At 37.8% G+C, this 14,552-nt stretch overlaps 1 protein-coding gene across 2 annotated transcripts in view; it reads left to right on the forward strand.

Moving 5' to 3' along the window:
- Positions 1–3,475: 3,475 nt before the first annotated feature.
- LOC130921233 (chemokine-like protein TAFA-1) overlaps positions 3,476–14,552 on the forward strand; it is a 265,602-nt gene continuing 254,525 nt past the window's right edge. For both annotated transcript variants that reach the window (XR_009064312.1, XM_057844877.1), the window contains exons 1-2: positions 3,476–4,027; positions 8,547–8,671. Coding sequence is in view for 1 of the 2 variants with exons in the window: in XM_057844877.1 (XP_057700860.1) it covers positions 8,548–8,671 (124 nt within the window). In the remaining variant the exon portion in view is untranslated. The remainder of the gene's footprint in view (positions 4,028–8,546; positions 8,672–14,552) is intronic.

The raw sequence follows: 14,552 nt of genomic DNA on the forward strand, positions 1-14,552 counted from the left end.
TTTAGGAACTCCGGGCGGATCTCATCTACCCCTGGGGCCTTGCCACCGAGGAGCTTACCAACCGCCTCAGTGACTTCAACCCCAGAGATCGAAGAGCCCACCTCAGAGTCCCCAGACTCTGCTCCCTCAAAGGAAGGCGTGTCGGTGGAATTGAGGAGGGCTTCAAAGTATTCTCCCCACCTACTCACGACGTCCCGAGTCGAGGTCAGCAGTACACCATCTTCACTATACACAGTGTTAATGGTGCACTGCTTTCCTCTCCTCAGACGCCGGATGGTGGACCAGAATTTCCTCGAAGCTGTCCGGAAGTCGTTTTCCATGGCCTCGCCGAACTCCTCCCATGTCCGAGTTTTTGCCTCAGCAAATCCAATTATAAACACAATTACAATGTTATTTTTCTATAAGATTTTTATGTCATTGCTTTATTAATCATTAGGTGCTAGAGTTGTTAAGTATGGATAATAATGAAATAATAGTTTTAAGAAAAATGTGCTGTTGGTGGCTCAGTGACCATCTGATGTGGTTTGTTCTCAGATGAACAAGTTGAGGAAGGAAGTTTTGATGCAGACGTTGAAGGAAGAAAAGAGGCAGACTGACTGAGTCACAGCCAGAAAGTGTTGATGACAGTTTTGATTTCTATTCACTGTTGCCCCCTCCCAATTAAAGTATGTCACAGTCGCAGCCAATTATTATCTAAAGCTGGTTAAAATTTAAGTTATGTTGTTTTAAGGTGTATTAAATACTTGTTCATGTGCCCCTTTTGATCTACGAGCACCCACCCCTCCACCGGTCTCTGCATGGCCCTGCTGAAACACAGTGTGGGTCGACAGAGCTCAATATTTTGTTGGGGTGTACAATACAGTGTACTGGAACATATTTCCTCCACACCCTTCACACCTTTTTAACCCCTGACCCATTTTCATGCCTGCACATCATTAGAATGTTCCTCATGCCATTCTTTAACAATTATGTTCAATGATTAGGATGCCAGAGTGTTAGGTGTTTCCATTATTTTGTCCAACCCCTGTATTTAGCACCATATAAGCGAGTAACCTGAAACAGTCCAAGATCAGAGAGGTTCTTGTGAAAACACCATATACTGTAAATGAAATGCAGATATGTTGAGTTGAAACTACGTGGAAAACTGGTCAAGATCCTTGAGTCTGGATTTTATTTTTTGTGTTGTGGTACTGATTACTGTATTCAAGCCAGTGGACACAGTATGGTTGAACAGACTGTATGGCACACATGTTGGTTTACATACAATCAAGTCACGACAAAAACCGTATCGATGTCCGAACTATCCAAATCGAATCATTGTCATGAATTGGAGATTTTACATGTATAGTCGAGACTTTTTCAAACGGTGTGCCGCGGCACACTAGTGTGCCGTGATTGTCAGGTGAGTCGCGAGAAACCATCCAATATAAAAACAATTTTTTTACATCGTCGGGCAGAGTTGCAGTAGGAAGAAAGGAGTAGGTAGAAAGTTCTCGGTTGTGTGCAGATAAGCGAGGTATTGCTCGTCTTGCGTTCAAAAACTGCTCAGATCTCTAGCCGTCAGCCACCTTGCTGTCCGCGACAATGTGGACCCCAGCACGTTTACTGTACATCTTTTTATTAGACTCAGCAAGTGTCGATATATATGAAAGTGTACTTTTTATTTTTTCCATATGTGACGACCGTTAATCCTCCCGGCGTGTTTTATTCCAACACATTGTCGAGGATGGCAAGGTGGCTGATGGCTGGTAATCCGAGCAGTTCTTGAACGCGACACGAGCCAACATCTCCATAGTGCCATGCAAGCTTAAACACATCATCTCTAAACGAAACACCTGTCGCTTCAAACTATGGACTATTTTGTTCGCCTTTGTGAAAACACAGAGGAACAGGCAACTTTTTTGAGGAAAAACTATAAAGGTTAGTGAGAAAGCCCTCAACGCTAGTTAGCTTCTTGCTGAACTTGTTGCTAAATCCAGAAAGTCCCACACTGTGGCAGGGACATTAATACTACCTGTCTGCAAAGCCATTGTCAGCGAGATGCTCGGCCTTAATGTGGTTAAAGACATTGCTAAAGTCCTCCCGTCTGATAATTCTGAGCTTTTCAAGCCTAACTGCTTTAGAAAAATAAAAACAGAGACTGAGAGCTGTTGAAGATTCCTGCCAGGATATTGGCTTAGTATACAATATATTGTGTACTGTAAAGAAAGTAATTTTGGAACATTCTTGATTTATGGTGTGCCGCGAGATTTTTTCCAATGTAAAAACGTGCCGTGACTCAGAAAAGTTTGAAAAACACTGGTCTCGGCCATAACTCTTTCAAAAATCAAATATTACTGGCAATTACTCGTTTTTGCACCAGATTAAAAAAAAAAAAAAACTGTATACTGGGTTACTCCATTTCTAACCTGAATATCTGGTCATAAACATGCGTTTTTAGATATCCTTTTTGTAAAGAATATTCACTTGTGCACTTTGCAAGCAATCTTGGGTTACTTTTTGGAATCTGTAGCTACAGGAGGACGAAGTAAAATTGACAGTCTGAGTGCAGGAATATGTTGTTTGTGCATTGCAGCTTGGATCAGAAGATTCCAATTGATTACGATTACTATTTCTACATTTAAATTTCACTGCATTGTTTTTCCATCCAAAGCACCTCAGCACCATACTTAATTATTGCCCTCTTATTTGGCCTGACAGAACCATCACACTGTAAATTAATCAGCCTATGTGCTATTTCAGTCTTCTCTACCTATCCCGTGTTAAAGGAATGTTTATCGGTATGCAGAAGAATGAAATAAATGTAAAATGTGTCATGAAAAGTCATACCGAGACAAACAACAATGGTTTCTTGCACAATGTGCTGCACGGTCACATTAACACTGCGAAAACTGTTGATGCATTTTTTTTTCCTTTTTAGTGGAAAGTCACTGAGGGATGTTCATTTGCTCGAGCTCTTTCTGGCAGATGCAATAGGGACTGGCTGTAAAACACCAATCCACACACATCACTTCAAAAACTGGTAGAAAGAGCATAGCCAGCTGCTAATGGACCGTTTGCTGATTGCAAAGCTCTGATGAGGCACTCTGCCGCCTATTAAATGTCCCGTGCTTGGAACATATTTCACTCTCAAGCCTCAAGTGCTAGAGGGTGATGATGGGAAGGGGCATATTCACTCACCCTGTCCACACCCTCTTAGACTTTATTGCACATGAATAGACTCAAACATGTTATAATGACCCGACGGCTAAACTTGCATGTCTGATACCATTGCAGATGGATAGCTTGGATGTAAAGAATGGTGGGTTAATAAAGCATGCATCATCTGCTGATGAACATTTGATGCAGAAGTGGGCAGTCTTACTTTAAGGCATGCGATTTGACTCAACTCCTCAACTCTCTCTCTCTCTCTCTCTCTTCCCAGCTGGGGTACGTTGTAATACACATGCTCACTCACACAAGCGCTCTGCCTCTCTGATACAGACTCTCTATTAGTGGCTTGGAGAGAGGACTGAGGCTCACAGCTTCTCAATGAGGAGACGCAGCCAAGAGAAGACAGAGCAGTCATTCCTCGGGAGCCTTCCGCTGCACGCGTGACAAGGAGGGTGAGGGTGGGGGTGTGCAAAAGAAGCTCCCAGTCATCACTACATAGGAGTTCTACTTACAGAGAGCAAGGCAACAGCAAAGGAGAGGAAAATAGATCTCCACGTGTGAAGCTGATACAGCAGTGACATGATGAGCCGCCGCTTCCTCCAACCAGTGGGTGACACAGACCTGAGGGTGCGCTGGTTTTGGTGACTCTTTATGGTTCCTAGGGATTCAAAGCAAGTGAGTGGTGCAGATCCAGAAGAAGGACTATCCAGAAAAGAAAAGCCTTTGTGAACCGAATATTGTGCTGGGTTTGGCTTATCTGGAATTTCAGGCAGCGATTTCGGGTTTCCAGTATGGATGAATTAAAAGACGAGTGAGTCCACTGAGGAGGCAGTCATTCGAACCGATCCTTGGTCCTCCTAAACTTACTAATCAGGTAAGATTGTGTGTCGAACGTCTGGTTTTCGAAATGGGGGTCCTGGGGTATACTGGAGTATTGATATAGAACTTTGTAAAACATTTTATCTCATGCTGCTCTTAGACTGATGTGATTGCAGAAAATGGAATATCTGAATCCTTGTATTTATTTATTTATTCCAGTTTTAATATGATGCGTGTGGGTGTTCTAAAATGCACAAAGTTCACATGTAGTCATTAAGTCATCCTGACACTGAGTGGGTTACTGTTGCTGTGGGGTAGCAGAAGTCCTCCATGCCTGAATGTTATTAAATCCATGCAAGTCCACGATCCACCCAGGGATCAGGAAAACTAAATCTGTTCTCTGATTGAGGTGAGGCACTGGCTGCTTGAAAATGTCTTAGGGTAGGTTGATTATTTTTACAAAATATAGAGGCGTGTTTTTTTTTTTTTTGTTTTTTTACCCCCGTCCCCATCCTTTTGTGAAAATCATTATGGTAATATATGCATGTTTTATTGACACCTTAGCTAGATATTGTCTGTATGGATGGACTAAGTCTTTACTCATAAAAAAATGCTTTCGGATGAATAAAACATTTTGTTGTTGTTGTTTGATTAAAAAAACAGGTTAATCTGTTCTGACCTAATAAACAAATATTTATATTTAATGTCCAAGAATCATCATGTCATACGCAAGTTATGCTTTGACATGAGATGTGAAGCTGTATTTCAGCATTAAGAAAAATGTTATAGTAATTGTTTTTTTTTTTAAGTCTGTTTAATTATGCTAAACTTTCTTCAACTATTAAAGAGATTCAATATCAAATAAATCCTTTCAGTTTCAAATGTAAAACGGTGTAATAAATTTTAGACTGTATAATAAAATGTTGCCTTAAATCAGGTCTGCTATCCTGGTATAGTATAGGGCAGCCATTTATTGTACTTTCCTGGCTTCATGTTGACCTGTGGAAGGCTCTGGTTTGAGGTTTACATTGACACTGTATACTATAAAAATATTTGTTCCAAATCGTGGAAGTGTTTCATATATAAGGGATTAAAAAGTAGTTGGCTTGTTCTTTTTTCTCTGATTAAAGCCATAATCATCTAGTCAATAGCCTGAGCCAACCACTCACTTCAAGTGAGCAATATCCAACTGAGGTGTATTCAATGGTGACACGAACTAAAAATGACCTGGAAAAGAGAGTATGGCACTGTTTCTCTATATCAAGGCAGTGGTTTTAATGAACAAGTGTGTTTAAACCTTGTTATTACAGCTTTTTCACCTTATTATATGGGGTAAATGTGATTCAGTCACTCAGTCCCAAAGAACTGGATGTACAGCATCTTACAGGTTTGAATGACTCATTGCTGACGAAAGAATGGAATTATATTTGTTACTTTTAGAAATCCTAGAATTCTGACCCCTTTTTATTTGAATCCATGTAAGACGCCAAACAACCTAAATTGTCTCTGTAATGCATTTGCCAGTCCACAGAATCAGTTTGTAAAATGCATTAAGAAAAATTCATGCAAAAAAAGAAAGTGAATTTTATCTGGATGTTTTCATCCTTTTCTGGATGGTTTGAAGTACAAGTTATTTTAATTAGATACTTTGAATTGCAGGTAGGTAGGAGTGTAGATGGAAATTTGACATTGACCAATCCAGGGTTTACACAACATATCAAAGATGGTCTCCAGTTTACCTGTGACCCTGAACAAGATGTAGAGGATTAAATGTTTAAAACAAAAAAATATTAAAAAAAAAAATGTCTGGCATTATTCCCATAAAGTCTATAAATAGTTAAAAAAATAATGGTAAGGTTTTTGTTCACAATCTATGTATAACATTAAACAGTGATGCTGTTTTATTTTTTTGCAATGACTTACAATATGATCAATGTGTGGCCTCTAGAAAATCTTCCTAAAAAACAAAACAATATCAGAGAGAAAAAAAAAAAGAAAAAAACACGGTGATTTATGCGCCCCTTTAAAATTTTGAGACAGAAATTTGCTGCAGTTGGTTTACAGTCTTGGGTGTATCCCACCTCTGGTCCAGATCTGCTGGGATAGGCTAATAAAGACAAGTGGTATAGAACATGGATGGATGGGTGGATATACATATTTATTATATAATGTATTTAAACAATTGCACAATGAAGGAAAACTAAATTGTGTATTTGTTTCAAAGGGCAATAGACAACACAGGTTACTATTAGTGTTATCATTATGATGATTTAAGAACCAGTATTTGTGGTGGTAGCTTTTACTTTTCAGCAGTAATTTGGGCATGAGGTTGCCTCTGCTCATCATTGACACTGATCTTGAGGGGGTTATAAAAGTCCTGATGTTTCCTGCTAAAGTTGTGAAATGTCTCCTTTACCTTGCAAGAATTTTGGACATTGTTCTGGTTGTGTCTCCTTCCAAGTCATCGCATTGTTAGAAATAGGGTGAAATGTATTGTTTTAAATCGCCCAAGTTGAAGTCTTAAGGATTCACCAATGCACTCATACTGCACAAAGATATTTGGTACAGTTGATGCTTTATTATGGTTTTAATGTTTTGACAAGAAAATAACCAGTGCTTCTGACAAGACGGGACAAATTCATTTAAAAGAGGAGGATTCTATACAGTAATCATTCACCTGATCAGGTACTTGTGAGTTTAAATAGAACAAAAATAGATAATTGAATTGGATTAATAGTCATCCATGCACATAATGTTTGTTCTTACTGTACAGTATGTTGCTAAAGTCCCTCCTATAAGACAACCCACAAAAGTATAAATAAATCACCAGGCAACAGTAAACAGGAGAATTAATGTAACACATCAACAAGCAAATTCACCGGTGTTCCTGAATGCATGTCATTGTTGTTCTAATTTACACACTTGCTGGGAAATAATGATTTCATCTTATGATTGGAAACATAAAGAAAAGGTTGATTATTTAGGTTCTGAACAATTTATTTCTAATGTTTGCAAAAACATGTTTTAATCAGTGTTGGTAATAACAGCGTTAGAATATAACAGCGTTACTAACGGCGTTATTTTCTTCAGTAGTGAGTAATCTAATTAATTACTTTTCTTATCTGTAATCTAATTAATTACTTTTCTTATCTTGGCAACACAGTTACCGTTACTGAGGCGGGAAAGGCGTGCGTTATTATGTTGGTTGACTGACGCGAGAAAAGTCTGAGAAAGATGGACTCACGGAGACGAGAGACCAGAGCAGGAGTGGGGAGGAGGCAAGGGAGAGTGACGCTGTTGCAAACCCGATGCAACTATGCTAGGTGGCTCCAATAATACTTGACTGTAGCCGATAGCCTACAAACTACGCCCACATGATGCTTCGGTAGATATCACATATATACAGAACTAGATGCAAATGGCAGACACGGCTGCATTAGCAACATGTATAATAAAGAACTAGATGCGTTAGTAAACAGCCGCCATCTTAAAGCAGTAGACTTCTCATGAAGGCTGTGTTGTAGAGAACCTTCCTGGGGAACCTAAGTCACTTTTTATCTAAAATGTTCCTAAATCGGCAAAACTTAACTTAAATCTATCTTTAAATGATGAAACAGTTTTAAAACTTACACATGTCGAAAATAGACGGAAGGAAAATAATGCAATAAAGGGAGCAATTTTAACAACTTTAACGATTGATTCACGACATTAAATGACTTCCACACATAGCAAAGGTAACTATCTAGTTATCACAATATCCGCAATATCCCTGTCTAGTTAAGTTTAGGGTAAAGAATTGGGCTAGGGCCAATTGTCCCAAAAAACCCTTTAAACTTTAAATTGTGTGACCCGTTTTTTTATTTTATTTTATTTTTTTAAATAAAAAAACATTAAAATAATCACCAGTTACTTTGCCAAGTAACTAATTACTCTTACATTCAGGTAACTGAGTTACTAACGCAATTACTTTTTGGGAAAAATAATGTGTAACTGTAATTAATTACTTTTCTAAAGTAAGATTAACAACACTGGTTTTAATAAGGGCAAAAACCTCTTGGCTCTGACCTTTTCACGTGTGGTTTGCATGTTATCCCTATGTTAGTGAACACTACATTTTTTTCCTCATGTTTCAAAGCATGTTAGGTTAATTGACGACTCATATTGTCTATCGATGTGAAAGTGAGCCTAAATGGTTGTATGTCAATCATGCCTTGTCGGTTACAGTGTCACCTGGGATTGTCTGTAGTCATAATTGAATTACATTAATTGAATGCACCGATTATCTAATGATGGACAGGCAAATCTAGTTTGATAACACATAGCGTGAGAAACCAGCTTTAAGTACATCTGCATTATAGCCAAGATATCACAGTTCTGTTGCATAAAACTACATTTGCTTGTGTGTGACACATTGTGACAGTTACATTAGCGTCTTCATTAGTAATGAAGGGCAAATGACAACCCTAAATAGGCCCTCACTCAAAGACAGATACAATAGGATTGCCTTTGTTTTCTTGATGTAAAGTGTACGTGTTGTCAATTTAGACAAATTGTAAGAATATGCTGTCCCCTAGAATGTCCTGTTTTCTGGCCATGTGGGTCAGCCTCAGTTTGCTGTTGCTGTGCCAGGCTACACTCTACCAGACCATCCAGCAACACCATGTGGCCCGGCCTGGTCGCACTGACATTCTCACCCTGGGTAAGTGTACAGCTTTGTTTGGTGTAACGGTTGCAGCGCAGTGTTGGGATGTGAAGTGTGACTTCTTCCACTCGGCCAGACTTCTCAGCTTTGCTTGTGTAAAAGCGACTGCTGCAATATGTCAGGATGATTTGCCACACTAGTGTACTGTAACATGATGATTCACCATGCTTGCAGCTATACACAAAAAGCAACGAGGACTGATGACTAATTGTGCCTTTAATTTGCTTCAGATGTATGTACGAAAAGATACCCACTTTGACACCATTACGTTTCCTTATACACTTCTTCCAACACTGCTGGTTAGTTGGCAAGCACGTGATTAGGGGTGAGAAATTGGTGACAATTGCACCCTGTGTCTCGTTGGCAAATGACTACAACAAGCTAGAGGCAAAACCCCCCATTAATGTGCGGGTAGCCAAGGGAGCTTTGATCTCTGTGCCTTGGATGGAAATGACAATTATGTTTCCCTCTTTTGTAATGAAAACCTTTGGCAATTAAGCCAGACGCCTTCTGCACTGCAGGGGCAACTGAGAAAGGAAGCAGCCTAGGCAGATTTAATTCTCTGATTATGAAAAAGCTTACTACCATTGGTAATGGTGTAAAAGGGAGTGTAACGGGTAAGGGGAGCTTTTTTAGTCGAAAGCAAAAAGGCTTTCTTTAAGCCTCTAACAATGAGTGTTCCATCCCTTGCTGAACCGTCAGACATTAGCGGGGATTCTCTCCAGAAGCCGAGCGGCTGTTAAACAGACGCTATCTTCTTCTTAGTTCTCCCTGTGCTATGCATTGCATTTGATGCACAGAAAAAAAAAGGAACAAAGCCAAATGCAAGCCTGTTTTAGAATGCTAGTGACTTTAGGCAGCATGTCAGAGAACTGTTTTACAGTAGTTCTAGTATGGAATAGCTGACACATGAAAATCCAAAATATGATATGAGGCTCTCCAAGTATTAATTGCAACAAGGGGTTGACGGATGAGCGACAGAGAGATGTGAATGAATTTTAAAGGAGAGCTTTCTTTGCCAGTAGTTCCTTTCCTTTTTTATTTTACTTGTGGCAAATCGGATTTTTTGCCTAAAATGTACAACTACGTCCAAGCCTCAGTAAGTGTCTTTTGAATAATGCAGTGGTCCCAGAGGAAAACAGCAGGGAAAAAAATAGTCTGCCTTCCTAACCTCAGCATGGATCCAGGAGAGTCGTCCAGGATGGTTTCGTGTCAGAGCACTCTGGAAGTTTTCTTGTCAGGCTCACTAACTGCATCAAAATGTGAAGACAAGTAGGCTACCACACACTTTGTGCACATTAATGCAGAAATTTCCTACTGCCAACTTTGCGGTTTGACATTTTCATGGATCACCCGAGGATATCAGAGCTTTGTTCAGGACATATTGTGATCTTTTTAAAGATCAAATTTGGTGTATGTGTCATGAGATTGACTTAAACTGTAGGAGTTCATACCAAATAATAGCACCAGGATACTGTGCTCATTGCCATTTTTTTTTTTTCTGTGCAGAAATATAGCATTCATGTAATTACCTAATTAGTTTTTTTTTTTTTTTTTTTCAAAAATTGAAATCGGAGAATATTTGAATTAGAATTGATTCAGTTTCACTCGGGCAATAAATCGATTTGACAAATGCAGATGCCTTCTTGTAAAACACTATATCATTTGTAGTGCTGCAACAATTAATTGATTAACTGGAGTATTCGATTAGAAAAAAAAAAAATCGAATTTAATTTTGCTGCTTCGAATATTTGTTTAATTATAGTGGCGTTGTAATGATTTATTTTTAAAGTTTTTGCATTTAGTTTTATTGATTTGGGTGAATACACTGCCCTCTAGTCTGCCTTATTTCACATGGCTGAATCCAGCTGCTTCATGTTAAGACCAACTTAAACCAAATTTTTGCTTGAGCTAATTTTTTTTTTTTTAATGCATTCGTAATTTAGTTTATAGGTATATTTACCCATTTTTTTGGTGGCAATATGTGTTTGAACCATTTGTTAAGAGCATTGTATCAAAAAAAAAAAAAAAAAAAAAAAAAAAAAACGTTAGTTTTATAGCATTTAAGCTAGTGGACCTTTGCTATGTAAGTTAGCCAATTGTTCTTTAGTTGTACATAGATCCTTATTTATTTATTTAATACCGTTTGAGGCTCAGCTCAGGTATTTTAATTTTTCATGTTCCTTATCCGATTACTCGATTTCGGACTAACTAGTTCAACGATTAATCGACTACTAAAATAATCAATCGCTGCAGCCCTAATACTTTGACATATGTTCTACAGTTTAATAATTTATATCTGTTCTAACACCGCACTATTGAGGTATTCGCTCACTGGAAATTTAATTAGATACACTGATATAATCTCTTGATTAAGATGAAATAAATGTGAAAAGCAGTGTTGATAAATTGCGAATGGTCATGTCACTTCCCGTCAAAGTGCTGAATGCACACACTTGGCGCCTCCATGACAACATGAATTCATTCTCCACTCTGAGAAATGTGTTTTTAGACCAGAGATGCTATAATAAAAGGCCCAATTCGTTCAGCTGCCTTTTGAGAGTCATAACCCAAATGAGAGGAAGAACTTCCTCACATATAGAAAAATGCCCATGCTCGCCATCTCAGCACTTCTCAAACTAAACCATGTGTCTTAATGAACCAGAAAATTATTCCATGTTTCATTCATATTTTGTAAGTGAGTGGCTAACACGCAGTCTTCACGCAGTGGTCTTTGATTGGTTTGCACAAGGACTAAACCTGTGCTAAGCTATTGCTACATGTAGCCACAAAATAATGTTTTGTGACTGGTACTACCGTGCTAGTATTACAATTTGAGCAGAAGTCTAGTTCATTAAAGTGGGGTCCACCAAGTGTAAATCAAAACAATATCGCTATGCCAAGACAGAAAATAGAATACATAGCCACCAGGGCCGTTCCTGACCAATTTGGTGCCCTAGGCAACATACAGTATTTATTGGCGCCCTCCCCCCTATTTTCAACACATATATTTAAACACTCACACTGAAAAAGCACGTTATCTCTTTGTAATTTATTATATAAAAAACGACAACGAACAAGTGCAGAAATTAAAAGAAAAATGCTGTAATAACTATTCAAAAGCACCAATAAAAACACTTCAAAAACAAATGCATTAAATAAATTACAATTGTTATTACAATATGATTAACACCCACCCACACAAACCTATGTAAAGACACACAGAACACTTTAAAATGCAACTTTTTTTTTTTTTTCACTTTGACTTATAACCTTACTCACCTTGTCTTCACTGATGCAAAAGCATCTATTGCACTTTCATATGACAGTTGTTATGGAAGGTGCACTTCTTTCCTGGACTTGGTGGGCTTGGACTTGGTGCTGATGTGGATAAGTTCGCTGTAAAAGATGGCCCAGGATGTACAGAGGTAGAAAGAAATATTTCAGAAGAGCCTCTACAAAGAGAAGAAAGTGGAATGTTACATTATATTAGTCAAATAGTTGTTGATTGTGAAACCAGCATGACATACCCATAATAGCGCCTAAATTCTTGCAGCCTACTGTACCTGTCTATTGGAGCCGACCACTATCTTTGATGGGCGTAGTAAAATAAATTCTTGAAGCACGGCAACTACACAGGACTATCCAATAATAATGAATTAAATAATATATGATAGCAAAAAAAAAATAAATTGAATATATTTTTACATTAATGTGATCGCCATTTTAATGAACTAATGACACATTTAATAACAAATGTTTGCATTTGAATCCGTGGCACTTTTAGTCTCCAATACCACAGAACTTTGAAATTATTAATTCCATATTTAATGGTGTATTTATTTGATTAACCTTGGCAGTTTTAGGCAAGGCAAATTTATTTAAAAAGCACAATTTAACACAAGGTAAAAGTGGTTCACATCACATGAAAATAAGCAAGACAATTTTAGTCTCCCATACACTTTGTCCAAATTTCTCTAAAATTGGAGGGGGAGTAAATTTAATTGAAACTAATCCACAGCTGGCTGAATACTGAAAATAATTCTAAAACAACAGCCTGGCTAATGATACAGTATAATTTTGCTTTAGCACAAAGTCATATAAGCTCTATGTAAACAACCGCTAGCTTGCACTAGCGCTAAGTCTACGTGCTTATGCTGTTGAAAAAACCTCTGTTTTTCTTCACGCCTTTGCTGTCTTCTTTCTCTTTCTTCTGACCCGAAGGGCTTTTGTCTTTTCATGAAGTTGACTTGTCACCGTAACGTCGCTCAATTGCGGAGGCTAAAAATAGCACCTTCAGGTGGTATGCTGGGTGGTGAGACTAGGGTCCGTGGTGAAATTATCGCATCACAGGAAAAAGTGAAACGGGCAGAAGGCACACTAGAAAAATGATTTCATTATTATTTAAAGACTTATTATGAACGGTTTTGTTGTTCTTTTGTTTTATTGTTTTGTACAATTTTTTGAATACTGCTTTCATCAAATATTATTTGAATATTTTTCTTGACGCCTTTTTGGACGCTGGTGCGCCCTTAGGCGGTTGCTTAAATTGCCTTATGGGCGGCATGGGTCTGATAGTCAGACACATGAATGCCAGTCCAAACACCGCAAAGAAATTTTGATCGAGCAGGGCCTGAAAGATTAAAAGTGTAAAGTATTGTATATACTGTATATGGTATCTTAAAGATTTGTACAGCATGAAATATTATTTCTTTGCTTTCAGAACAGAATGCTGAGTTTTGAATGAGTGACATTTCTCTATAAATGTTCTAAAAATTACATAATTATTAGTGTGTAAACTGTTTCTTGGAATGTATCATTACAAAGTTAAAAAAGGCATTGCAGTAATGTACATTTGGTAATTCATTTAAAAAACATCTTGTTGAATTAACCAGAACGTGCAAAAATGACCAATATTTCTTCACTTGAATTTATTTACAAGCTAAAGAAAATAGAATAAAATAAATGTGTTATAATAACAAAGTATACATTTTCCTGAGGGAGAGAGATCATAAAAGGGGTTGACCTCTCTGTTTACCCAGTTCTCATTTGTAATGCTGAAAGCTGAGTGCATGCGTTCTTGCATGCACCCCTACCCTCACACTGACTTAGTGCACCCACCTACTGTGGTCTGACACTTACAGTACAGATTTACAAAAGTATTGATGCACATATTTTTTTGCTCTGCTGTTGGGATTTGGATTAAAGAATATGGAAACCTCGCTTCTAAAGTTATTGCTAGGCTAAATCAGTGCTTCTCAATTATTTTCTGTTACAACCCCCCCAGGAAGACAGAAATGTTTCGCGCCCCCCCCCCCCCCAAACTCTCTGCCGCCACTGTAAATAGTATAATTTGTCTATAAAATTATTATTATAAGTACACCTCTGTATAAAATTGTGTCCTTTTTAATATTGAAGAGACAATAAAAGTAATATAGATCAACTTGCAATAAAGTATAACTTTATTAACATTGTTTTGTTTGTAATGGAAAAGTCACATCTAAACTGTAAAAATCCACTCAAGGTACATATTTTGACCCTTTGATACTGAAAAATAAAATTTTATAAAATCAATAAATAATAATAAATTCATATTAATTTGCAACATTAACTCATGAGGAAAATATGCCAAACAGTTATTTTGCCCTGAGCAACTTGGTATGCCACCTTATATGATTCTAGCAGTGCTCGCTGGTTTACTAATACAACACTGACAAAGCTAGACGATAGTTGGCAATAAAAAAATTAAATTAAATTAAGCAGCTTATCAATGTAATTAGGGTCTACTGTCTTTAAGTGATGTCTTCGTTGATTTAGCTTCATTCACATTTTTAGACACAGTAAACAGACTGGTCTTTTCTTGTCTCCCACTGTATTA

Source organism: Corythoichthys intestinalis, chromosome 9 (genome assembly GCF_030265065.1).
Source record: "Corythoichthys intestinalis isolate RoL2023-P3 chromosome 9, ASM3026506v1, whole genome shotgun sequence".
Lineage (NCBI taxonomy): Eukaryota > Metazoa > Chordata > Actinopteri > Syngnathiformes > Syngnathidae > Corythoichthys > Corythoichthys intestinalis.